General features: G+C 41.6%; 1 protein-coding gene across 3 annotated transcripts in view; it reads right to left on the bottom strand.

Moving 5' to 3' along the window:
- SEC31B (SEC31 homolog B, COPII coat complex component) overlaps positions 1-25,188 on the bottom strand; it is a 319,647-nt gene that overhangs the window by 55,757 nt on the left and 238,702 nt on the right. For all 3 annotated transcript variants that reach the window (XM_029609056.1, XM_029609055.1, XM_029609057.1), the window contains one exon: positions 19,254-19,598. In XM_029609056.1, the coding sequence (XP_029464916.1) occupies positions 19,254-19,598 (345 nt within the window). The remainder of the gene's footprint in view (positions 1-19,253; positions 19,599-25,188) is intronic.

Below are 25,188 nucleotides of genomic sequence, written 5' to 3' on the forward strand. Positions count from 1 at the left end.
TCCAGGCCTTAAGCTTAGGAACAGAACACTGTTTACACTCCATCCATGGAAAAATATGAATCTACACTGGATTACATCCCAAAGAGCTCACAAACAGCATGCAAAAAGTCTGGGACAAAAAAACTGAAAGCTGAGGAAAAAATGTGCCACTTACTCATTACAAGTTTCCCCTTTTCTACCCCTAGATGTCCTCCTGTGACATCATCACACTTAAAGGTAAGGGTGCCCTTTTTCATCAGCTACCAATGACAACCCATTGCTTTACTCTGGTAGAGGTTAAGTAATGTTCAAGTATAGGTTAAGGAACAGAACACCACTAGTGGCATATGGACCAGCATTGAGGCCATGGCCATACTTCCCCATCTGAACATTTTTGGACCTCCAAAACCCACCAGTGACCACCCATTTGGTGTCATAGACCACTTGAGGTAGATACGTCAATTTCACACACCCATCAGATACCACAAGTGATCTGAGAGAAAAAAAAACAAAACATAAGACATCACATATCTTTATATACCGAATGACGGTATATAAAACTCATTAAATAAATATCTACCTTGATTGCCCATCAAATGGAGGATCAGATATAAAACAGCTACATTGGTAAATAAAATGCTCAGGCATCCTTTAATACCATGGACTGGTCACTTACTCAAACCATATGTTCCAAAACGATCTCTACCTTCCTCTTAAATATCACTACCTTGATGTGCCTCGTCTTTGTGAAGCTCATTTGGTTGAGACAAGATGTCGATCATTCTCAGTGGCTGCTCCTGAAGAATGGAATGGCTTGCCTCGAACTATGAGCTGTACTAAAAGTTTTTTAAAACTTTGACTTTTTTTTATTTGAACAAGCATATAGTGGCTCTATTACATAAGATATGCTTATTAGCCAGGACTCTCATTCTCATGATTCACTGTTTTCCCTTTAGGTTGAGGTTTTATCATTTTATTTCTTTTTTGTATGATTTTATTTTTTATGTATTTTTTTAAATTTAGTTTTATGGTATTTGTATGTATGAACTGAGCAATTTTGTATGTTTTGATTGCTAGCCACCTAGGGCTTCTGCATAGGCGGGTTACAAATAAAGATAACCATAACCATTTCATGTTAAGCAACCATAAAAGCCTTCCCAAATGTTGGGTCAGGACCCCAAATGGGATAACAAAACTTTCAGCTGGTGTCACAAGTGCCTCAAACAACAGCATTAGTAGTGGAAGTCAACGTGGGGCCTTTGAGTCAGCACATGCCCACAGGCTCTGCTATGGCACTGCCGAATGAGTTTTTGTGGTAACACAAAGCCCTGCATAAAGAGGGATTGAGGCTGCTGCTGCAGGGCCTGTGAGGGCTTGCACTAGGCTTACAGGTGCCATGCTGACTTTCATTATTCATTTAATTTATATATATTCCACCTAAGTAATGCTACTGTTGCTTACAGATCACCACCAGGCTAGGGATCAGTCATTAGGGCTGAGAGTGCATGGGCTGATGGAGATTGCTTCTGCTCTTCTCTCCTTACCAATTTCTGAACCTACCTAAAAGGAAATAATTGCCAATGTCATCAGCCTGCCCTCGCTTCCCACCAGTTATCAATCACTTTTGGCCCAGAGTCCAAAAGGAAAAAAATTGCTGCTAACCATGCACAGGGGGATGTTTGTAGGAGGAGCTATTTGAAGGGAGGGATCAGATGCAGGAGGGGTTTGAGGACTGGATACGGTGGAGATGGATTGGCTGTAGAGTGTGAGAGGGGGTAAAATGCTGAAGATCGATTAGGAGATGTAAAAGGAGCTGAGGAATCAGCTGGGGAGTGAGACACAGAAGGTTTTGGAGGGGAGGAGTTGAGAGAGGGGGATGGGGATGAGAGTGAGGAAAGAAGGTATGACAGCACTCATTCAAAATTAGCAGTGCTGGCTTTCCTTCTCTGCTGCAGTTCACACTCTGCACTTTATTTTCAGGACTCTGCCTTTAGGAACAGAAGCAAGTCGCACAGAGGTGCCTGGTAGCTCCTCCTACCTGCATGCCCCTTTGCTCGTATTTTGGTTTGGATTTTCTTTGCTGAGAGTGTTTATCGAGGAGGAAACCCTTAATTCTGGTGGTTTTAGGAAAAGGTAAGTATGATGATAGGTTTTCTCCCTCTGCTCAGCATCATGTCAATAGGAATAGGATGTTGTCGTCTTACTCTATACATTTACAGGGTGTTGTCTTACACTATACAACTCTGTTCGATCTTATGATTTCTTATGTGAATATTTCCTAAGGAAAAAATGTGATATTATATCTGGGTTATTACTTGATGGATCCTTATACATGCTATTGTTAACAGAACTGTGGCTAACAGAGACTGACTTGCCAATAGTTAATTTGAGTTGTTCATTAGGACACATTTTTATCAGTTTAGGAAAAAGAGAAGAGGGGGTGGTGTTTTATTATATTTAAATCTCTCAGTTTGAAATTGCTCCCAAGTTCTCTTGGGAACAGGTGCGAGAGCCTTGTAGAAGATTTTCATGCTTGGATTATTGACTTGCTCTACTGCCCTCTAGGAGTTTTATGTAAGGATCTCACTTTTTTTTTTACTGATTTTTTTTTTTAAACTTTTATCACTCTATTCTACCAAAATCATGGTAGTAAGAGATTTGAATATTCACCGATTATAGTTCTGGAGGGATATATCAGGAATATTTGGATTTTTTGACTGTGTTACATTTCAAACAATTATTTTCTCAACCTACAGATAAAGGGGTCATATATTATTTATTTATTTATTTTTGGTTTTTATATACCGATCTTCCTGCATTAAATACAAATCAAACCGGTTTACAAGGAACAGAAAATTGCCTGAACGGCGATACATAGAACTCAGAACATACATAGTAATAGGGCAAATACAGTTAAAATTTAAATTTAACTGAACAGAGAAAAAAATATTTAAAAAATATTTACAATGCATAGTCATAAATGTCCTAAAGCATTCATAGAGAAAAATGTGCTTAGTTAAAATGCAGAGTCTGGAAATGCAAGGTTGAATAACCATGTTTTTAATTTTTTCTTAAAGGATATTGGGCAAGGATCTTGTCTAAGGTCCGGTGGGAGATTGTTCCATTGAGTGGGTCCTGAGGTAGAGAAGGCTCTGATCTTTAGTGATGTTTTTGCTTGAGGGACGAAGAGAGTGCCTTGATAAGCTCTTCTCATTGGTCTAGTGGGATTATTAGGGCGAACTTGGTGAGTTAAATCGATTGGGGCAAGATTGTGAACAGATTTGTGCATGATGGTCAGCACTTTGTATCGGATTCTATATTTGATAGGGAGCCAGTGAAGGTTGTATAGAATGGGAGTAATATAGTCCCTTTTTTTAGAATTGGTTAGAATCCTGGCGGCTGAATTCTGTAACATTTGAAGTGGCTTAGTGGTGGTAGCCGGGAGTCCAAGTAATAATGAGTTACAGTAATCAATTTTTGTGAGAATGATTGCTTGTAAAACCAGACGGAAATCATAAAAGTGCAGGAGAGGTTTAAGCTTCTTAAGGACCTGTAGTTTGAAGAAGCACTCCTTTGTTGTATTACACCAAATCTTAATGACTGAATCCCTACTAGAGGTAAATGTAATCAGTGATATTCAGATTGAGCTAGTATTGGGGTCAGACCATTATGTCCTTACATTTAATTTAAGTATAATTTATCAGTATTTTATAAACCCAAAGAGACAGTTTTAGATACTTGGGTTGGAAATCTAAGCATGAGTTATATTTTGGAAATATGGACACCTTATCTGCCTCATTATTGTAATCCCTGGCCTAAGGTAAGTAAAAAGTGGACCCTAATAAACATAAGCCAAAAAAAAAAAAAGAAGAGGGTTCATGCAGAGGTCCCCTGGTTTAAATTAGAACTTACAGTGAAAAAAAGGGCAATGTGAAGGACAGAGTCTGACGAAGGATGTATCCCCTGAATCCTGCCAAACCTATATAGGACTATCTCTGAGAACATGCAGAGGGATTATTTCACTAAATGTTTACAGTCCTCGCTCAATTGTCCACAGACATTGCACTATTAATACTTTGTTAGAAAAACCTGGTATGTAAGACAGAATTTCCTTTTAGGCCACAGGATATTGCAGTTTTTGTAAAACAAAAGGTGAATGAGTTGTCTGAAAAAGTGCAACAGACAACAAGAATAGATAAAGCACTTTTAACCTCATCAGTAGAGTCTTGTTGCGCCTCTAGTGGTCCTTTTATCCAGATTGCTGCTGCGATTTGGGAAAGCTTTGAGCATGTTGGGAAATAAGAGGTCAAAAGATTGATGGGTAAACCAAAACCACTCTTTTTGCCTTCTGGACCCCTGTCCTTTTCAGTTATGTTTATTCAAGAACAATGTTTTAGACACTTTATAGTCACTTGTGAAACTTTCTTTGCAGGAAAGTAGAATACCAGATAATCTGAAAAAAGCTAGTGCCATAATGGAGGTGGATTTGGGAGGTGTTTCTCTCTCACATGTATGTTACGATTGCAATTGTGGTTGTTGCTGAAAATCTAAAATAAACTGTGAAAAAAAAAAAAAAAGAGGGGGAATTTGCCATCAGTATACGGAATCTAGCTATTGTCTAATCTCCAACCTGATTACATTAAGCAAGGTTTTGGAGAAGGCGTGTTTTCTCAGTTTAATGATTTCCTGAACCATCACAATGCAGATTCAGAGAAAATCATAGTACTGAGACTGCTTTTGTCGGTTATAAATTTTTTATTGCTGAAGTTGAATGCGGACAATGCTGTGATTGCTGGGTTTGGTTTTTTTTTTGGGGGGGGGGGGGTTAAGATGTCTCCTTTGCCTTTGATTCTATTTCACATTCAGTTCTTCTGCAGCATCTAAGGGGAGTGGGAATTCAGGGTAGAGTAGATACTTGGTTGAAATCATTTCTTGAACACAGGCAGCAATGAGCCTGCTTTGGTGATTCATCCTTTGATTGGTCAGTCATTGAAGCAGATGTTCCCTAAGGATCAGTTTTTCTATGGCTCTTTTTGTTGTGTACTAAAGACCCTTATCTAGCCTGTTGGAGCAATATTGCCCATTTTTCGTATTTATGCTGATGATATTCAGCTGTATTTTCTTGTTATGGGGAATCCAGATTTAGTTTTTGGATGAGATTTCTTGTTGCCTGACAGTTTATTCTTGAATGCGTGATAATCACTTTATGTTGAATCTAGAAACTGAGGTGGTTTATTTTTCAAGAAAAAGTGATTTTCTAATTAACAACATGCACAGTATTCATTTTCAGCTGCAGACAAAGTATATGATCAGGCTATCATAAGTTGCATTTGCTCCGTCATTTGAAATTAGTTTTACATGCCGCTAAGTTTTCACCAAATGTGCAGGTCTTTGTACTTTCTGCCACAGACTATTATTATTCTTTGTGTGTGGACGTTCCAGGGGCTCATCTTAAAGCATTACAGGTTATTCAGAATTCGGCAGCACATCTTATTGTGGGTGATCATCAATGGGGCCACGTGATGCCACTTTTGCGAGAACTTCATTGGCTCCCTATTCCTCAGCATGACCGATTTAAGGATTTCGTTTTATAGTTTTAAGTCTTTAAAGGGGAGTGGCCCCACCTATCTTTCTTAATTAATACATTATCTACCTTCCTGGGCACTGCGCTCTTCAAATAAAGGACTTTTAGTTCTTGCCCTGCTCGGGCAGTGAACTGACCGAGACTAGGCGGTGTGCTTTCTCCTTTATTGGTCCTACACCCTGCAAAAAATTGACAAACTGAGGTCTTGTTTCGAATGCAGTTGACTGGGGTTCTTTTTAAAGATGCTTTTGGTGCTTTAGGATAGGCTCAATAAAAAACTAGAGATAATAGAGTTATGAAGCCATGCATATTTTTATGTATTTTAATTGTGTGTGGCGGGGGGGGGGGGGTGTTTTGTTTGATCAATTTAAATTGTATTTTCTATTGCTGTATGGTAATTCACCTAGCACATACTGTTATAGATGAAAAATAAATATTTTAAATAAATAAATGATAGGATCAGTTGTGGGTTTAAGAACAGCTTGGGGGTGATAGGGGATCTACAGGGAGTGCAAAAAGGACTGGAAGGGGTGAGAGGAGGGATGGACTGGGGAAGTAAGAGGAACTGGGGGGAGGATGTAAGAGGGGATCAGCTGGAGGGGCAGAGATTGGGAGAGGGAGCCCGCTAGATGGGAAGATGTTAAGAGGTATTCTGGAGGGCGTGGATATTGACAGAGGACTGACTGGAGAGGAAGGAGGCTGAGAGAAAGAGGATCAACAGGAATGCAGGAGGGAGACCACAACCTGGCTAATTTGTTTTGGTCATCCTTTGGGATTATGTGAATTTTCAAAGGCTAAAATGGGATCACATTAGCAAAGCATTTGGGAAGCCTTGAACTAGCATAAGAACATCCATAACCCTTAACATGCACTTCCTTCTAAATGCTTTTTTGGGAAGATAATTTGGCAAGTACTCTAAAAAGTGTACAAGTACCTGTCCTTAAAATTTTGGAGTACCTAGCTATCTGAAGGTACAATAGGTAGCAGTTTATTAAAAACTTCAAACTCTCTCAAAGATCTTCTGGGACCCAATCAAAAACCCAGCTTATGGCTTTAACTCACTATATAGTGCTTAGACCTTTTTTGCTTGCACTAGCAACTTTTCAAACCTTATCTTTGGAGTGAAAGGATTGATGGAATTGGTATCAACATTGGCATGTCAGGCACCCAAGGAAAAGTCACAAGGGCAGATTGTTCATTGTGCCCATTCTCGATAAGGTGCTTGACATGTCTCCAGTCTCCCCAATGAGCACATCCAACTCCAAACTGAAGGCCTGCATGAAAGGATCAGTTAGTAACATAGTAACATAGTGAGAGACAGCAGATAAAGACCAAAATGGTCCATCCCTTCTGCCCATCATTTTAATTTATTTATTTAGGGTATTAGCAACTGCTGCTCCATACAGGCTACCCTGAAGCCTATATGTAAACTATAGATGTAATAGAAAAGTTACCCCATTTCTTCATTTCCATTCTCTAGCTAGCAGGGATCTTCTGTTTACCCCGTGTCCTTTTGAATTCCACCTCAGGTCTTGTCTTCACCACCTCTTCCAGGACAAATGACCAAAAAAGTTGATCCTTAAAACCCAGGTGATGCCTTAGTAGATTGGCATGAACTGCTCTTACCACAGAAGTATGGGGATTCTTTAGATGCAGCTCATTCAAAATGTGAATCACCTTGACCACATCTGAATCCTTGTCACCATGCACTGATGGGGTGTGATAAGACTGATGCATCAACTCATCCACTTCAACTCCTGAGTAAAGTCCTTTGAAGGCTCGTCTGAGTGACTTGTCCCAGCTCTGGGACCTATGCCATATCCAAGGACACAAAGTGGTTGAAGGTTGCTCTGACAAGGCTTGACTATCAGCATGACTTAAGTCTGGGCCTTTTTGAAGGATTTGAAGCCAGGTGGGGGGACACTCTCATACACCAAAGAGGAAGGTTTGGAACTTGTCTTGTCAAGCCTGAAATAGTCTTGGCAACATCTTCACACAGAACTCAATAGACATTTTGTGGTAATAATCTAAACATTTGTAGCATTCCTTGTAACAGTATGTATGTAAGGAATATTATCTTGGAACACCATAGGCATATTTTGAAATCCCTGGTTTGCTTCTTACCTATGATCAAAAAATAACTGATATAATCCTAAAGAGGAATATTTTTAAACAAAAGACGTACAGAACGGGAAAATAAACTATAATTAAGCCACAGGTGAACAATCTTCAACAAAGCTGAAGCTGCAAACATACAGCTAGTTTCAAAAGTAATGAAAATTCTATTTAGGGAGACTAGAAGAAAGAAAATGGGAACTAATTGAAAAAAAAAAATAGCAGAAATACTAAACAAATGCCCAAAACTGCTGAAATATTTCAATGGTAGTGAAAGAGATCACATCAGATGAGTACATCCTCCTCATCCGACAGAGCAAAAAAAAAAAAAAATCTAAAAGCAGCAGGTTCAGTGGCACATGGGAATCCTGCTCATGCCAAAGCTTTCTTAGACAGCTCAGACAGAGCCTTCATTTGATACAACACAAGTTATATTTAATTTAAAAAAAGATTTATTACTCGCATTGTCACATTCTAAGTGAGTTCCAAACAAAAATAAAATAAAGCATACAAAACATATTAACTTTACACTAAGTAGCAGATGAATAAACCACTTGAGACATCCGTTACTAATTATTTAGATGAGCCTATGAAACAGTAAATGTCTCAGTAAATCAACTGCCTTAAGATTATTATAAAAACCATTTGTAAACATTTTTCATCCTCTCTGCCTGTGGCATTACACCTATCAAATATAGCACTAAAGAGTTTAAGAAGTTGTTAAAATCACATTTATTTAATCTAGCTTTAACCTTTAAGCACTATTATATTATGATTCAGCTTTGCGCTGGCAGCACTGTTTACTCGAGTCTATGATTTCATTTATTGTTTATATATGTTGCTGTCTTTGCATTTTAGTGCATATCCTACTATGTTTTATTCTGTGAGCCGCTTAGGATTATAAGCAATGGCATCGTTAGAAAATTTAAATAAAAGATGATTCAGGTAATTTATTCCACATTTTTGGACCTGCAGTGACAAAATACAATACTTAGTTTTGCATAACTATGTAACTTTTATGGAGGGAATTTTCAAGATTTTTTTTCCCTGAGAGCATAGTTCTCTGCATGGACTATACATTTTCAGAAGTGCAGATGACACAAAATTATTCAGAGTTGCTAAATCACAAGCAGATTGTGATAAATTGCAGGAGGACCATGTGATACTGGAAGATTGGGCATAAATGGCAGATGAAATTTAATGTGGACAAGTGCAAGATAATGCATAAAGGGAAAAATTTCTCTTGCTGTAGTTATTCGAGGTTAGGTTCCATATTAGGAGCTACCACCCAGGAAAGAGATCTAGGCATCATAGTGGATAATACATTGAAATTGTCATCTCAGTGTGCTGTGGCAGTCAAAAAGGTAAACAATGTTCGGGATTGTTAGGAAGGGAATGGAAAATAAAATAGTGGCTATCATAATGCCTCTGTATTGCTCCATGGTGAGACTGTACCTTGAATCCTATTTGCAATTCTTGTCACCACATCTCAAAAAAGATATAGTTGCACTGGAGAACGTACAGAGAAGAGCAATTGAAATAAAGGAGATGGAATGGCTCCCCTATGAGGAAAGGTTAAAGAGGTTTGGGCTGTTCAGCTTGGAGAAGAGACAGCTGAGGAAGGATATGATAGAGGTCTACAAAATCATGAAAGGACTTGAATGGGTAAACGTGAATCTGTTATTTAAAGACTAAGAGGCATTCCATGAAGTTAAGTAGCACATTTAAAACACATTGGAGAAAATTCTTTCACTCAATGCACAATTAAGCTCTGGAATTCATTGCCAAAGATGTAGAGAAGGCAATTGGTATAGCTGGGTTTAAAAAAAGGTTTGGATAAATTCCTGGAGGAGAAATCTATAAACTGCTATTGGGGGCGGATTTTCAGAGCCCTGCTCGCGTAAATCCACCCAAAACCGGGCGGATTTACGCGAGCAGGGCCCTGCGCGCCGGGAAGCCTATTTTACATAGGCCTCCCGGCGCGCGCAGAGCCCCGGGACTCGCGTAAGTCCCGGGGTTCTCGGAGGGGGGCGTGTCGGGGGGTGGGCCCGGTCGTCGCGGCGTTCCGGGGGCGTGTCGGCAGCGTTTTGGGGGCGGGTACGGGGGCGTGGCTACGGCCCGGGGGCGTGGCTGCGCCCTCCGTACCCGCCCCCAGGTCGCGGCCCGGCGCGCAGCAGGCCCGCTGGCGCGCGGGGATTTACGTCTCCCTCCGGGAGGCGTAAATCCCCCGACAAAGGTAAGGGGGGGGGTGTAGACAGGGCCGGGTGGGTGGGTTAGGTAAGGGAAGGGAGGGTAAGGTGAGGGGAGGGCAAAGGAAAGTTCCCTCCGAGGCCGCTCCGATTTCGGAGCGGCCTTGGAGGGAACGGGGGGAGGCAGCGCGGCTCGGCGCGCGCAGGCTATACAAAATCGATAGCCTTGCGCGCGCCGATCCAGGATTTTAGTGGATACGCGCGGCTCCGCGCGTACCTACTAAAATCCAGCGTACTTTTGCTTGAGTCTGATGCGCAAGCAAAAGTAGGCTGATCGCGCTTCTTTTAAAATCTACCCCTTAATCAATAAGGAACAGCCACTGCTTGTTACCAGCATTAGTACCTTGGGATCTATTTAATGTTTGAGTACTTGCCAGATACTTGTGACTTGGATTGGCCACTGATGGAAACAGGACTTGATGGACCATTGGTCTGACCCAGTATTGGCAGTGGTCCCCAAACCTGTTCTGGGGGCCCACCAGCCAATCAGGTTTTCATGATATCCACAAAGAATATGCATGCACATTTTCTCTCATGCACATTTGTGGATATTTTGAAAACCCGACTGGCTGGTGGGCTCCCAGGACAGGTTTGGCGACCACTGCCATACTGGGTCAGACCAATGGTCCATCAAATCCTGTTTCCATCAGTGGCCAATCCAAGTCACAAGTATCTGGCAAGTACCCACACAAAAGTAATAGAACAGGATTAAGTCCTCATTTCAGTGAGAGAGCATATAATAAACACCATGATAAATATCCTGCCTAGGAGTTATCCCACCCTTTATACCTCAACCATTAGAAATCTTATCTATCAAGAAAGTTTCTAAGTGGGAAGGATCTGAGAATACAAACTTGTTCCCTTGGTAATTTACAACACATTTACAAGGAAACTTTAAATAAAAAGGTTGCCCCCAATGAAAGAACTCCAGGTTTTAATTGCAAAAATTACTTCCTTTTCGCTTGAGTCTCGTTAGCCACATCTGGGAAAATCTGAATTTTTTTGCCCAAAAGTAAGCTATTTCTGTTTCTGAAGTACTGATGAAAAATATATCTCTATCCATATGAGACACTAAAGAAATCACAAAAGTAATTCTAGAGGTAATATTATCAAATGAAGACTAGAGGAATTGAGATACATTACAGCTTGAAAAACAAGCCAGGACATCCATAACATTCCTCATACCTAGCTTTTTTCTTATCTGGCAAATAGCTGTTTGACAGCTGGAAAACTTTATCAGTAGAAAATTGCAACACTTCTATTACATATTTCTTAAATAATTCAAACCCTGAAATATTGTGAGTTTTTGGAAAATGTATCATTCAGATTTCCTAGCATGTAGACAGATGGATTCAGGACCAGTGGGTTATGCACCTCTACCAGCAGATGGAGCAGAGCAAACTGATGTCACAGTATATATACCCCTACAGTGACATCAGCCTGTTAAATATTCTCCGTCTCCAGCAGATGGTGGACGTGCATTTCCCTACTGGGGATTGCTTCAAATTTAGAGAATTATTTGGAGATTTAGATTGCTCTGCTCTCCTGCAGTGATACCTAATGGTCCCTCCCCCAGTTGAAAATTCTTGAGATGATATCCGAGGTCCCTCAGATGAGTGCCTTGGTCCGGTAGCTGGTTATAGGCTGGCGTGAACTTAGCTGATTAAAGCAGCCGAGAGGCAGTGGGTGCACGGCGCTGATGGTATATGCCCTCTCCCCCCGCAACCGGAGACCATCTCCGTACTAGGCCAGGAAGGCTGAGCTCAGGTAGGGAAAAAAAAAAAAAAAAGATACAGTTAGACACAGAGTGGAAGGGTTAGTGTAGGACTTCCTCTGGTCTCTATGCTTGGTACGCCATCCTGATGTTCATTCCGCTTCCTTGGGGTTTGGAGGAACTGGGCAGCCTGGTGGGTGAACAGTCCAGGTGGACTAGCCTCCGCTGTTAGGCTTCTTTTTTGGTGTGCTGTGTGGTAGGCTGCATCAGCGCTTTTCTCTGCGCATTCTGCTACTCTCTACAGGTTTGTTGGCGCACGCAAGTGCTCCAACTGTGCAACCTATTGTGTGCCCAGTTTGTTTTGGCATGCAGCCTGCATGCACATTCTCACTTGTATTGTTGTGCACCAAGGTTGTCGCAGTGATTGTGCACTTAAATTTAGGAAAACAATCTTGGGGCGCATAAAATTTGTGCATGTAAATCTTTTCAGCGGGACCTCGGCTTGACGCATATCTTCGGTCGCTAATTAAGTGTACTGATTAATTAATGGCACCAGTGGCTAAGAAACCTAAGTGCCTTTCCCACTGTGCTGCCCGTCATATTCAGGCACCTCAGCCTGGCGTGCACTCTAAATTGTGCCAGTACTGTTAGAGGCTCAGGCACATTATCTTCCTCTGATTTTACTAAGCCTGGTTCTTCTCAGCCTGATGAAGTTCAGGGTAAAGATATGTCAGGCGGGATTGGCCCAGGAGACCATGGTATGCAAATCTGCGAAGACTCCTGGTAGTCTCCCCTTCTTCGTCTTCCAGCACACAGAGATCTGTTGCAGTAGGGACCTGTTCTTCAGTAAGATCCAACTGTGTTTTCTCTTATGGTATGGCCCTTGAGAGGACTCGCTTGTTAAGTGTGGATATTCTACTGCGGTGATTGCCACCTTGCTTCAAGCACAAAAGCTCTCCACTTCCTCAGCGTATGTGCGGGTTTGGCGAATGTCTGAGGCTTGGTGTGAAGATTGAGAGGTACTTACTCATTCGGTTAAGATCCTGCTCATTTTGGAATTTTTGCAGGATGGATTGAATAAAGGGTTAGCTCTTAATTCCTTAAAGATACAGTGGTGGCTCTTGTCTGTTACAGGGGCAAGGGGCATGGTGAATCCTTATCATCCTGATATGGCCCGCTTCTTGAGGGGGGCGAAACTTCATTCTAACTTGCGGTTACTGGTTCCTTTGTGGAGTCTTAATCTGGTGTTGGATTTCTTGGCAGGCCCTATGTTTCAACCACTGCGTAGTCTCAGCTGCATACTGTTTCTTCCTTCTTGCCTAAAGTGGTTTCCGATTTTCACTTGAATCAGTCCTTTTCCTTACCATCTCTGGATAAGGAAAGAGATGTGGAGGAATATCATCTGTTGCATCTCATAGATGTCAAGAGACATGTCCTGAGTTATCTGGAGGTTTCCAAGCCTCTCTGGAAGAGAGGTCACCTGTTTGTCCTTCATGGTGGAGGAAAACAGGGTAGCTGGCTTTGCGGGCTCCAATAGTTTGATGGTAGTCATGGCCACATATGTGGCCGCTGAAAAGCCATTGCCTACTCAGGTTAGGGATCATTCCATTAGGGCTCAGGCGGTGTCATAGGCAGAGGTTAGATTATTGTCTCCCATCAACATTTGCCAAGCTGCAAAATGGTCCTTCTTACACACCTTTTCCAGGTAATACTGTCTGGATGTGCAGGCCCGGGAGAACTGTGGGCAGCCTCCCACCCTATTTGGGAGTAGGTTGGGTACATCTTACTGGTCCTGAGTCCATCTGTCTACATGCTAGGAAAGGAGAAATTACTTTTTACTTGATAATTTTGTTTTCTTTAGTGTAGACAGATGGACTCAACTTCCTGCCCTTGGTTGCCAAATGGTTGTGTTATTGTTCTGGCTCAATAAAAACTTCCCAAGTTTTCTCATCCAGACAGCTAACTTTCCTCCCAATCAGTCCTCAAAACAAAGATCTTTTAAGTTTGAAATCATTTATTGCATAGATAATTTCCTATTACTCACAATTGTTGCTTCCAAACGCATATGCTTCTAGCAGAGATCTTTGTAGCTGGAAGTAGGCAGAAGGGAGATGGAGTTTCATGGGATGCAGGATAAGAAGACGAGGGTTTGAAGCTGATTAGTCTTTTAGGATTAAAGCGGTAGGAGGAATGTAAAAAGCTGTTCGTGTAACAGAAGTTACAAGCACGTGTGGCTTCTACATGGCGTGGCTGAGACTGATCCACAGTCTTGGAGAGTGATTACAGGAAAAGTCCCCACAGGCTGGGGGGCCAGGGGCGAGATCCAATGGTGGCGAGCCTAGGATCCATGTGACACAGGGGGAAACATGAAGGGCAGTCCCTTCAGCCAATAAGGCACCTAAGAAGACCCAAGTTAGATTGAGAGAGCATGCAGACCCTTTCCCAATGGGAGGAACAGAAGGGACGGGGCTTCTGTTAAAGGCAAACTCCCTTTAAAGGCAAGGCTCCCAGACTTTTATCCTGGGTTACAGAAAGTGTCACAGTGTCAAGAGTTCTCAGAAGGGAGGGGCTGTAGTAAACACAGGTGGGCTGCAATGTATACAGACACAAACATGTACCCTTTACTGGGGACAGAACAGTTATGGTCCTCCTGTGTGGTAACATGGTGATGGGATTACTGATAAGTGTTCATCCAGTCTCTAGAGTGGTATTCATACATTATTTGCCCGAGTTCAGTGTTTCCTGTTGGTTGAGTATAGAAATGGTTATTTGTTATTAATCAAGTTTTTTGCTAGTCTGTCCACAGTTGCTTTTGAAAAGAATACTGGCAGGCTGTCACAGCAGCTTGCTCCGTCTCCATCTGCTGTTAGAAGTGCATAACCCACTGGTATGTATGTAAATTCTCTTTTTTTTTTTTAATCGTAGCTTATTTTCCAGTGCTTCATATTTAGAACAAAATTAGCTTTTATCCCTGCAGCTATACATTTATGTACAGTTGAAACTGTTCTACTGTTCCTTCCTGTGCCACATATTTAGCTTCAAGTGAAGCAGTACATGACTAGGTCAGCCACTTTAGATGAAACATCATTTGAACATAAATATAATTCATTAACTGTCCCAGAAAGGCTGAAATTGATATTAGATGCAAGCTTCCAAATGCCATTCAGTGTTATATTCTTCAGCTCACTGCCAGAACATACTTCAGGGAGACCAGATGTATATGGTTGAGGAATAGGAGCTGGGGTGCCTTAAGATCTATTCTGCCCTTCCAAAATGGTAGGAGTAGATAAATGAATAGTAAGATCCTCTCCTATAAAACCTCCCTCAATAGGGCAAGTTCCTAATAGATTCCCATTAACCCCCGGCATCTGAACGGAGGGGGAACCATCAAAAACCAGGGGAGCTTGAGTAGATTCTCCAACTGAATCGAACTGGCAGAGGTCTGGATGGAGGAGAATGCTCCTCTAGACTTAGAGAAGCATCTGCTACTGAGGAATTCAGTTCAATCTGCAATATCGATGTAGCCTGGTACACAGGCTGATCCATGAGTATGTGAATCTGTGTGGAATTGGAGGGAGAGGCTGTTTTTCCTTTCCTTTTTCTCTCCATTCTCTGAGAAAAAACAGGCATAAGAGGTGAACCTCTTTGGCACGCCACTCAGCATTGCTTTTAAAGAACCCTCACTCCTCAAAAGAACAAGCTATGGGGCATCTTAGCTGTTGCCTGGGGCGATTTACTTCTCCGGAGGATCTCCAAAGGACCTGACATGGTAAGAGGGCTCTCTCCACTCTCTTCATCTGAGCACTGCTTTTAAAAAACCCCCACTTCTTGATGGAACCAGCTGTGGGGTGTCATAGATGTTGCCTGTGGCAATTTACCTTTCCGGAGCATCTCCAATGGTCCCGGCACAGCAAGAGAGCTCTCTCCTCTGGTAGTGGCATTCTGTACCACCTGGAGAGTAGATACTGTAGCTGATAGCTACCCAGTATACACAGAGAGAACCAAAGCTTGGAGAATTGTTCAGAAATGGTCAACGAACAAGAAAGGCTTAAGCCTCCGAAGCTTAAAATCTGTTTCACATACTACAGTGTTAGCTTAGGGCTTAAATGACAGAGTGGTGTCAAATAATACACCCTAACTTGATTTAACAAAGGAATATTATGATGTCCAAACTGAAGAGTCAGAAGCATTAGGTCTTGGAAATCCAGATAAAAACAGAATCTGTTTTCCCCAGATTTAATTTCAGTTTGTTGGCAGTCAACCAGTGCTGTACAGTGGAAATGCACTTCACTGCATTTGTTTTGGCCTCTTCCAATATTGTTACTGTAATAGCAAACTGAATATCATCAGTGAAAATGCAATAGATGACAGCTAAGTCAGCTAAAATTTTATGAATAAGCCTTATGTAGATGTTAAACAATACTGTAGAGTGCACAAACCTTTGGGGAACACCAATCATCAGAGGAGAGACCAAGATAAAAAATCATTCCCTATTACCTCCTTCTGGACTCAGTCAAATAAACAAAATTCAAGCCAGGTCAGAACAATATAATTCAAATCCCCAGGTCAGTAAGCTGAGCAAGTAATAGAGAGTGGTTAAGAGTATCAAATGCAGAAGAGATGTCAAGAAATACTAACAAAAACTAGTGAGCAATATCGCATCCTCTACAAAATACATTCAGACTAGCAACCAGCAACTGTGGTCTGTTCTAAAGCTGAATTGCTGGTAAACCTAATAATGTGACAGTGAACTGTGCTCATAGCACTTGTCCCACAAAGCAGGCCTGATTAAAGTATACAATGGCAAATAAGTTTGCACTGTCACTACTTACAATGTATCTTTTTTTGTGGTAGGCAATGTACAAAGGACGTTTGCACAGTTGTAGTATGTACTATGCCCAATCTCAGGCCAATACAATAAAGTGCGCTCAGCCTAGTGCACAGCTTAGCCCATGGCTGGATGTGCGTTTTGAACGCAAAAGACTAACATCCTTTGCAATAAGGGGGGGATTAACACGTCGAAAACACTCAACCAAACAAATTCATAGCTAATAACGCTCATCACGTGTAAACACCATGTAGATGAGGGCTATTAGCTTTTATCCCCGATGTAAAAATCGCTGTGTGCCTAATGTGCACTTTTTAACATGGCAAATTTAATGAAAGCCCTGAAGCTGGCAAAGTTTTGCATGCCTCAAGGGCTCAACTGAAAAACAAAATACTGCTTTTTGGGTTTCCTCCTACTTAGTATCATCACGATACTAAGATCTACTCCTTGCAATGACTAAAATTTATTTAAAAAATGAAAGGCTTGATGAAAAAAAATGTTTTGGGTACTCAGTACACACTCTCCAGGCCATGTATATTATTTATTTATTTATTTAGCATTTTTATATACCGACTTTCCAATAACAGAGTTACTGATCAAATCCGTTTACATTTTAACAGTAACATTGACAAGTAAATGTCTTACAATGAACAGGTCGATATAACTTGGATAAGTATATAAGGGGTTAATAACATTTTAAAAGATACGTTGCCTAATGTAGGCATGAGTAAGGGATACAGTGCCTAATGTAGGTTAAATAAACAATTGGTAATTATAAGATTGGGATATGATCTTTGACTGGCAAAGTTTACGTGAGCTCTATATATGATCTGAATAGCTCATAATAGCTCTCAAGTGGGTTTCCACCGAAAGGATCATTGGCAGGGATGCTCCGCAGATTGCTGCTATGGGAATGCTTGGTTGAATAGCCAAGTTTTGAGTCTTTTTTTAAATGTATAGGAGCATTGCACTGATCTGAGTTCTGGTGAGAGAGTGTTCCAGATTTTAGGGCCCGCTGTGGAGAAGTTTTTGTGTGTACTGTGTGTACTGTGTCAATAAATTATGTGCGGCTGCATAAAAGGACACTCATTCTGAGCATCCGTTTTCCTAATCCACGCAAAGCCATGTCTCTTGCGCGCACAATGCTTTTTGAGTGCTTTTGAGCGCACAATTTATCCCTAGCACGTCCTTTTTAACGCAGAAGCTCATTGGAACATTGTTTTGGGCGCCCAGGAGAGGTGGATGTGCATGCACTGAAAAACCAGGCACAATTTGAACGCACGTTTTTACGTGCATAATATTGAATCAGCCCCTCTGTGAATAAATGAAGGACTTCAGTTGTCAGTTTTATTAATCCAGTACTTTACAGGAACATCAAAACAAATGCACAAAAATTATACATATATTTAAACTGAAAACTCAAGATCTTATTCTAAAAAGAGAAAATAATTTTTACTACTACTACTTAACATTTCTATAGTACAATCCAATGTACGCAGCACTGTACAAACACCACATAAGTCAGTGTTTCCCAACCAGTGTGCAGTGACTTGCAGTTGTGCCATGAGAAGAGCCGGGTATGAAAAGATGAATCACCAACAGTCTTCCTTTTTTTCCTCCCTTCCTAGCCAGCACTTACCTGTTGCTGCTGCTTCCCTCTCTTCTAACTCTTTCTTGAAAGACACGCTGGCCTCGTGCTGTTACTATTGCAGAGGAGGAAATAGAAGCAGCAGGTAAGTACTGCTTGGACTTGTGCTGGCTCTGAGAGGGGAGGAGAAAGTGATGATGCCAGGGAGGTGAGAGGGGGAAGGTAATGGTGGCAAGGGGTGGAAAAGAGGGAAAGATGACAAGGGATGGGCTGGGTGGCTGGACAAGGAAGGTGATGATATACCAGAGGGGTAGGAGAGGTGCTAGGGGTGGAGGGAGAGAGAAAGGAAGAAGGTAAAGATACCAGGGGAGAGGAAAGAAGATGGTGAAGATGCTAGAAGGGTTGGGAGAAGGAAGGGAAGGTAGTAATGATGCCAGGGGAGAGAGGGAAAAAGGTATTTATGCCAAAAGGTAGAGAGAGAAGGTAGTGATGACTATGCCAGAGGAGTGGCAAGAAAGGGAAAGAAAAAGTAGTGATGACAGGGGAGAGGGAAGGTAAGGTTATGTTGCCAGGGGATGGAAGGAAAAAGAAGAAAAAGTGATACCACCAGTGGGTGGAGGAAGAGGGGTTGGGGGAGAAGAAAGAGAAGGTGGTGATGATGCCAGAAGGATGAAGGGAGAGGGAAGAGGAGGTGGTGAGATGATGCCATACGGGTGGAGGGAGAGGGATGTGGTGGTGATACTAGAAGGGTGGAGGGAGAGGGACAGATACTGCCAGAGTGTGGGAGAGAGAAGGGAAGAGAAACTGGTTATGGTGTCAGGGGTAAGGATGAGGAGAAGGAAGGGAGGATAAGTTGGTGGTGATGCTAGGGTGTTGAAGGAAGAGAAGGTGATGTGCCGGGGGGGGGGGGGGGGGGGGGGAAGAAAGGTAGATTGATGATAGCAAGGTGTAGAGGGAGAGGGAAGGTGAGGATGCCAGAGGTAGAGTGACAGGGAAGAGAAATAGGATGATTATGAAGGTGGTGGTGAGCCACGATGAAATGAACCCACTGCCGGGTATGCCAGGACACAAAAAAGATTGGGAAACACTGACATAAGAGACAGTCCCTTCTCAAAAGAGCTTACAGTCTAATCAAGATAAACATACAGGGCAATAATTCAGCAATATCTTAGAATTTAACTATGAAGCACACTAACCTGTAGGAGGTGGGGGAAGGCTAGCAGCAACTAAGGGATTGAAGGTCCGAACTCCATGGCCTCCTGGAGAGTAGCTCACTCCTGTTGGGTTGCTGTATGGAGGCCGCACAGTAGTCAGTGAGGTAGGCGCATGTGGCTGCCCCAGGATAGGGAAGGAGTGGGAAGCAGTCTGTGCCGTGATAAGTGGTGGGGTTGAAACAGAGGCAAAAGAAGAGTGAGATCCAAGAGTGGAAACCCACGTGGAAGCTGGGCAACCTGGTGGCACTGAAGGCACAGAATGGGGAGGAAGAAACACAGCTGGTCTTGGCAGGGATCCCTGAGGCACTCTAAAGGTTTGAGGAAATGCTGAAAGAGAAACAGAAGTTCATTTATTTATTTATAAATGTAAATATTCTTTGTTCAGTTTCTCCCCCCTTCCAGATCCTAGTTAATTTTCCCTGTTTTATTGTAACTTTCTCACATCCATAATATTGTTATAGTATTTGAAGTTTCTTACTGTATTTGAAGTTTGAATTGGGAATGTTGATTACTAAGTTACTCTCTGCCTTACACACATTGTTAATTGTAAACCGGGTTGATGTGATTCCAGTCATGAAATTCGGTATAATAAAATAATAAATAAAATAAATAAATTTAATCATAAACTGCACATAACGTCCCATTTAAAATGTGCCATTCTCTGGAGCATCATCTCAGTCTCTACTCAACAAACAGGAAAAAGGAGAAAAGAATCCCATTTATATAGCACATTTTATACAAATGTGTCCAAAACTGACTTTTACAAATTAGTCTTACAGACACAGCTGCATCAGAGGAAACAAAACTCCTCTGGCTTAGGAATCAACACAAGCATTCCTGTGTGATAGAGAGGAGAGGTTGATGGTAAGTAATAGTAAGACAGGTCCTTGGATCTAGGTCTTAAGAGTTATAAAGATCCATATGCTATGAATTTTAGTATATGTTGCATTGCAATCCTCCTCCCACATGGAAGGATAACATTTTATTAATGTTTAGTTTATTTAAATAATCATCTTCTTTGAGAGAGCTCTCAGAGCAGTGAATGTCAAACCCACATCACTGAAAGACTGCATGAGCTGAAGGCAGTATGCATGGGACTCCATAGAAGGAAGCCATAATTCTTCCAAAGTGAAGAACTCCAAAGAGTGGGTAGGAAATTGTGCAAGTCTTCATTGTTAACAGTTCTACCAGAGAAGGTGACTTCTCCAAAGATGAGCTATGTATCCTGAGATCTCACATTGCAGAAAATAGGTGGAGTAAATAATTCACATATAAAGCAGCAAACCAGAATAGAATGTGTGAAATAAAATGTAACCTGTTCACTTGATAATTCATAAGTGACAAAACATCAAATAACTTAAAAAAATTTAACAAAAGGTGTAATATACAACATGGAGTACAGTCCCCAACATGGCAGTGTTTCCCGGGATGGGCTGCGTTGGGAGAGACCCAAAATATCTGAAAAAAAATAAAATATAGATGGCTGAAGGACAAGGAACAGGGACAAAGATGTATAGCTACATATAGTTTACAAGGGGAGAAAACAGAGTAAATTAATAAAAGATACAATCATTTCTAAATGGAAACTAAACATTGACATACACTAAAAAACATTCAAAAGAAGAGCAATACCATTTGAGTGGTGAAGCACAAACTTAATTTAAAAGCGTACAGAGAGAAATAATAGAATCTAAATTAAAATTACTATATAATAAATGATATGAAAATTGTAACATAAAAATATTAGGTTCAACTAAGGCTCAAACATACATACAAGAGGGATTTCATTTAACCAAAGAGGACAAAAACATTCATGAAAGATTATAACCTTGTTGTGAAGGGTTAATTCTAAGGTAAGGAAGACTCACAAAAACAAGGTGTGTATCATCATTTATTATGTCAGTAATTTTAATTTATATTCTCTAAGTTACTTCTCTCTGTACACTTTTGAATTAAGTTTGTGCTTCACCACTCAAATGGTATTGCTGTTCTTCTGAATGGTTTTTTTTTTTTTTTTTTTTTAGTGTATGTCAATGTTTAGTTTCCATTTAGAAATGATTGTATCTTTTATTAATTTACTCTGTTTTCTCCCCTTGTAAACTATATGTAGCTATACATCTTTGTCCCTGTTCCTTGTTCTTCAGCCATCTATATTTTGGGTCTCTCCCAACACAGTCCCTTCCAGGGAAACACAGCCATGTTGGGGAACTGTACTACATGTTGTATATTACACCTTTGTTACTATTAAATTTCTTTGAAGTTATTTGATGTTTGTCACTTGTTAACTATTATGAAGTGAACAGGTTGCACTATTTCACACATCCTTAGATCTCACAAGAGAGGACAGCAGCAACAATCTACTAGTAGAGCAAAAAGCAAAATGGAGTTACAGTGAAGCAGCTCCATGAAGTTAAAATCACTGTCAGAGAGAGGCTGCAGTACCATGAGCAGTTATGAGGCACGCAGTTTCATGCTGCAGAACTCCTATTGAGCTGCGGATAGTGGAGTATGCAAGTGAGAGAATACAATACTTCTATCAGGTTGTAAGCATGTAAGGATCACACAGTAAAGCTGTAGTACTCTTATAACTCAGAGGGTCCAATTGTGAACAATGCAGTGAGAATTAGGAAGATTAAAAAAAATATGAAAAGTATGTAATTTGTACCTATTTCATATATTTCTTTCTAACGATATGCACGCTTAATAGAATAATCCATGTTACATGTAAACTATGCAGTCTAGGTCCCAAAAAGTAAGAAGGTAGGCAATCAAGAAAAGCCATCAGGACAACAAAAGAGGTAGATGCCAAAGTCTTTTTCAATTCTTTATTGAAGTGGAGACGTGTTAAAGTATAGCCCGACTCTGGCCGAGTTTCGCCATTCACATAACTGCTGCCTCAGGGGTTAAAATTCAATCATAAAAACATCATCTTTAATAAAAAGTCTAAATAAATAATATCACTAAAATCAATCATAAATATAATTAATAAATATTAATAACTCCAAGTATTGATAAAACATTATTTTCAAAAATTATAGAGTTATAAAATGAATTCTTTATGAAAATCTATTTTTATGAATAGTGACATTTTATTAACACCTCTACGATGAAAATTTGCCTATAAGAAATCAATTTACTGAGTTCTTAGTCAAATATGTAAAATTTATATGAAAAGTGTGATAAAAATTAAAAATCAAATGTGATAATAAAAATCAAATGTGATCTTAAAAATTACTGAAAATACCTTGTGATTTTCTATAGTTTAAAAAAATATTTTAAAGAAATATGTTACCTTAGATATATATGTCTGGACTCAGGATTACTGAGCAAGCATGTATGCTTGTGCATCAGACAAATCTGTGCATTTGTGATCCGCAGTTGCTTTAAAGATTATATGAATATTATTATGCCTATACATTTCCATTTCCATTGATAAAACTGTTTATTTCGATGAATTGACTGACCTTATCTCTTATAAAAGTGAATCCTAATCATGTGGATTCAATTCTTTTATGAGCACCTAAATGCAAAATCCATTATAATTATGTAATACAGTAATATTAAACGTACAAACCTAATTGAAACATTGAGTGCCTAAAAACCCCCAAAATGTGCTCCTTGACTAAAACTTATAATCATTCCGATTATGAATGAAAATAACCCTGGGTAGCATATATGATGTATATTACTAATAATGTGTATACTAACTTAACTTGAACAAGAATGGATTGATGTTCTAAAGTTTTATTAATTTAACTTACAATGCACCCAGGGCTAAACATTTATTTAAAAAAGCCAAATTGTAGGGTGTTTAAACCCCCTCAAAACGAAAGACGATCACTAAACTTATTGTGCAAAGTTAGAGTAAGAGCAGTGAACTTAATCCCAAAAAGGGGGAAGTGTGCTAGTGAAAATACAAAAATATTTTAATTCTTTTATTTTTTATGAAAAATGAAATTGTTTCTATTACTTGTTACAAATAGCACTGTGATTAAGAAAAGGTGTTTAGGTTACTCATGAGAAATCATAGCGCTAAATTTAAAAAACGGCGGTATGCAGAATATTGTAGTCTCCCCTATAAGAACATAAGAAATTGCCATGCTGGGTCAGACCAAGGGTCCATCAAGCCCAGCATCCTGTTTCCAACAGAGGCCAAAACCAGGCCACAAGAACCTGGCAATTACCCAAACACTAAGAAGATCCCAGGCTACTGATGCAATTAATAGCAGTGGCTATTCCCTAAGTAAAATTGATTAATAGCCATTAATGGACTTCTCCTCCAAGAACTTATCCAAACCTTTTTTGAACCCAGCTACACTAACTGCACTAACCACATCCTCTGGCAACAAATTCCAGAGCTTTATTGTGCGTTGAGTGAAAAAGAATTTTCTCAGATTAGTCTTAAATGTGCTACTTGCTAACTTCATGGAATGCCCCCTAGTCCTTCTATTATTCGAAAGTGAAAATAACCGAGTCACATCTACTCGTTCAAGACCTCTCATGATCTTAAAGACCTCTATCATATCCCCCCTCAGCCGTCTCTTCTCCAAGCTGAACAGCCCTAATCTCTTCAGCCTTTCCTCATAGGGAAGCTGTTCCATCCCCTTTATCATTTTGGTTGCCCTTCTCTGTACCTTCTCCATCGCAACTATATCTTTTTTGAGATGCGGCGACCAGAATTGTACACAGTATTCAAGGTGTGGTCTCACCTCCGAGAGGTCTGCATTGGCCTGGAGGACCTGAGCCCAGCGCAGGCTGGCCCGCATGGCTAAGTTACTACAGATGGCTGCGCGGACCCCCAACGCCGAAACTTCGAAAATCTTCTTCAGCTGTATCTCTAGCTTTCTGTCCTCTATGTCCTTGAGAGCCGTGGCTCCAGTGACCGGAATCATCGACCACTTCGTCATGGCGGACACCACCGCGTCCACCTTTGGCAGGCGGAGGAGTTCCAACGCGTCCTCTGGTAACGGAGAGAGCTTATCCATAGCCTTGCTCACCTTCAGGCCCAACTCCGGAGTGTCCCACTCGCGGAACAAGATGTCCGAAGCCGCGAAATGGAATGGGAAAGCTACCGCTGGCCCAGTAAGACCCAGCAGAACCGGATCAATGTTGGCTCCCTGCCTGGAAACCATCAGCGGGGCCTCCACCCCCAGCTCCTGGAGAATAGCCGGGATAAGCGGGGACAGCTCCTCTCTGCGGAACAGACGGACCACCTTTGGACCATCTCCCTCGACGGCCGGTGTTCCTTTACCCGCACCCGGCTGCGAAGGACTCTCATCCGCCGCGCCGTCGGCCCCCCCGGGGCTCCTCGGCCAGGTCATCCTCTTCCGGTGACGTGGAGTCTGAGTCCGTGTCCTGCGGGACCCCCCGCAACGGGCGCTTTTGCCTCGCTGCGCTACCATTAGGGCCCGCCGTGGATTTCCTCTTCCGGCATTCGCCGAACCTGCCTTCCCCGGTTTTCGCTTGTGCCTTTTGTATTTCAGGACCTTGCGCAGAAGGAGCGCAAAATCCGACGAATACGAGGACCCGGATCCCGAGGACTCCTCGTCCAGAGCGGACCCTGCTGGGGACTCGGCCCCCGCGGGGGCGCCGCCTCCCGAGGGCCGCTGCTGCGGTGAAAGCGCGGGAGACATGCCGCCATCTCCGGCAGCCTCTCTCGTGGCTTTGCGGCCTGTGGCCAAAATGGCCGCCGTTCCCGTGCTAATGGGAAACGGGTCTGCCGGCCCGCCGGCAGCAGCAGGGACACGTGGCGGCGAACGCACCGCCCGGGACCGGCCCCGGACTGTCCCTCACCCCCGGAGACGCAGACCGAACAGACGCCGTTGCGGGAAAGACGCGCACGTGCTGAGCCGCATGCACGGCAGACTGAACCCCTCAGCATGCGGTGCGACCGGGAAACAAAAAGTAAAATAAAATT

This window comes from Rhinatrema bivittatum, chromosome 7 (assembly GCF_901001135.1).
Source record: "Rhinatrema bivittatum chromosome 7, aRhiBiv1.1, whole genome shotgun sequence".
Taxonomy (NCBI): Eukaryota; Metazoa; Chordata; class Amphibia; order Gymnophiona; family Rhinatrematidae; genus Rhinatrema; species Rhinatrema bivittatum.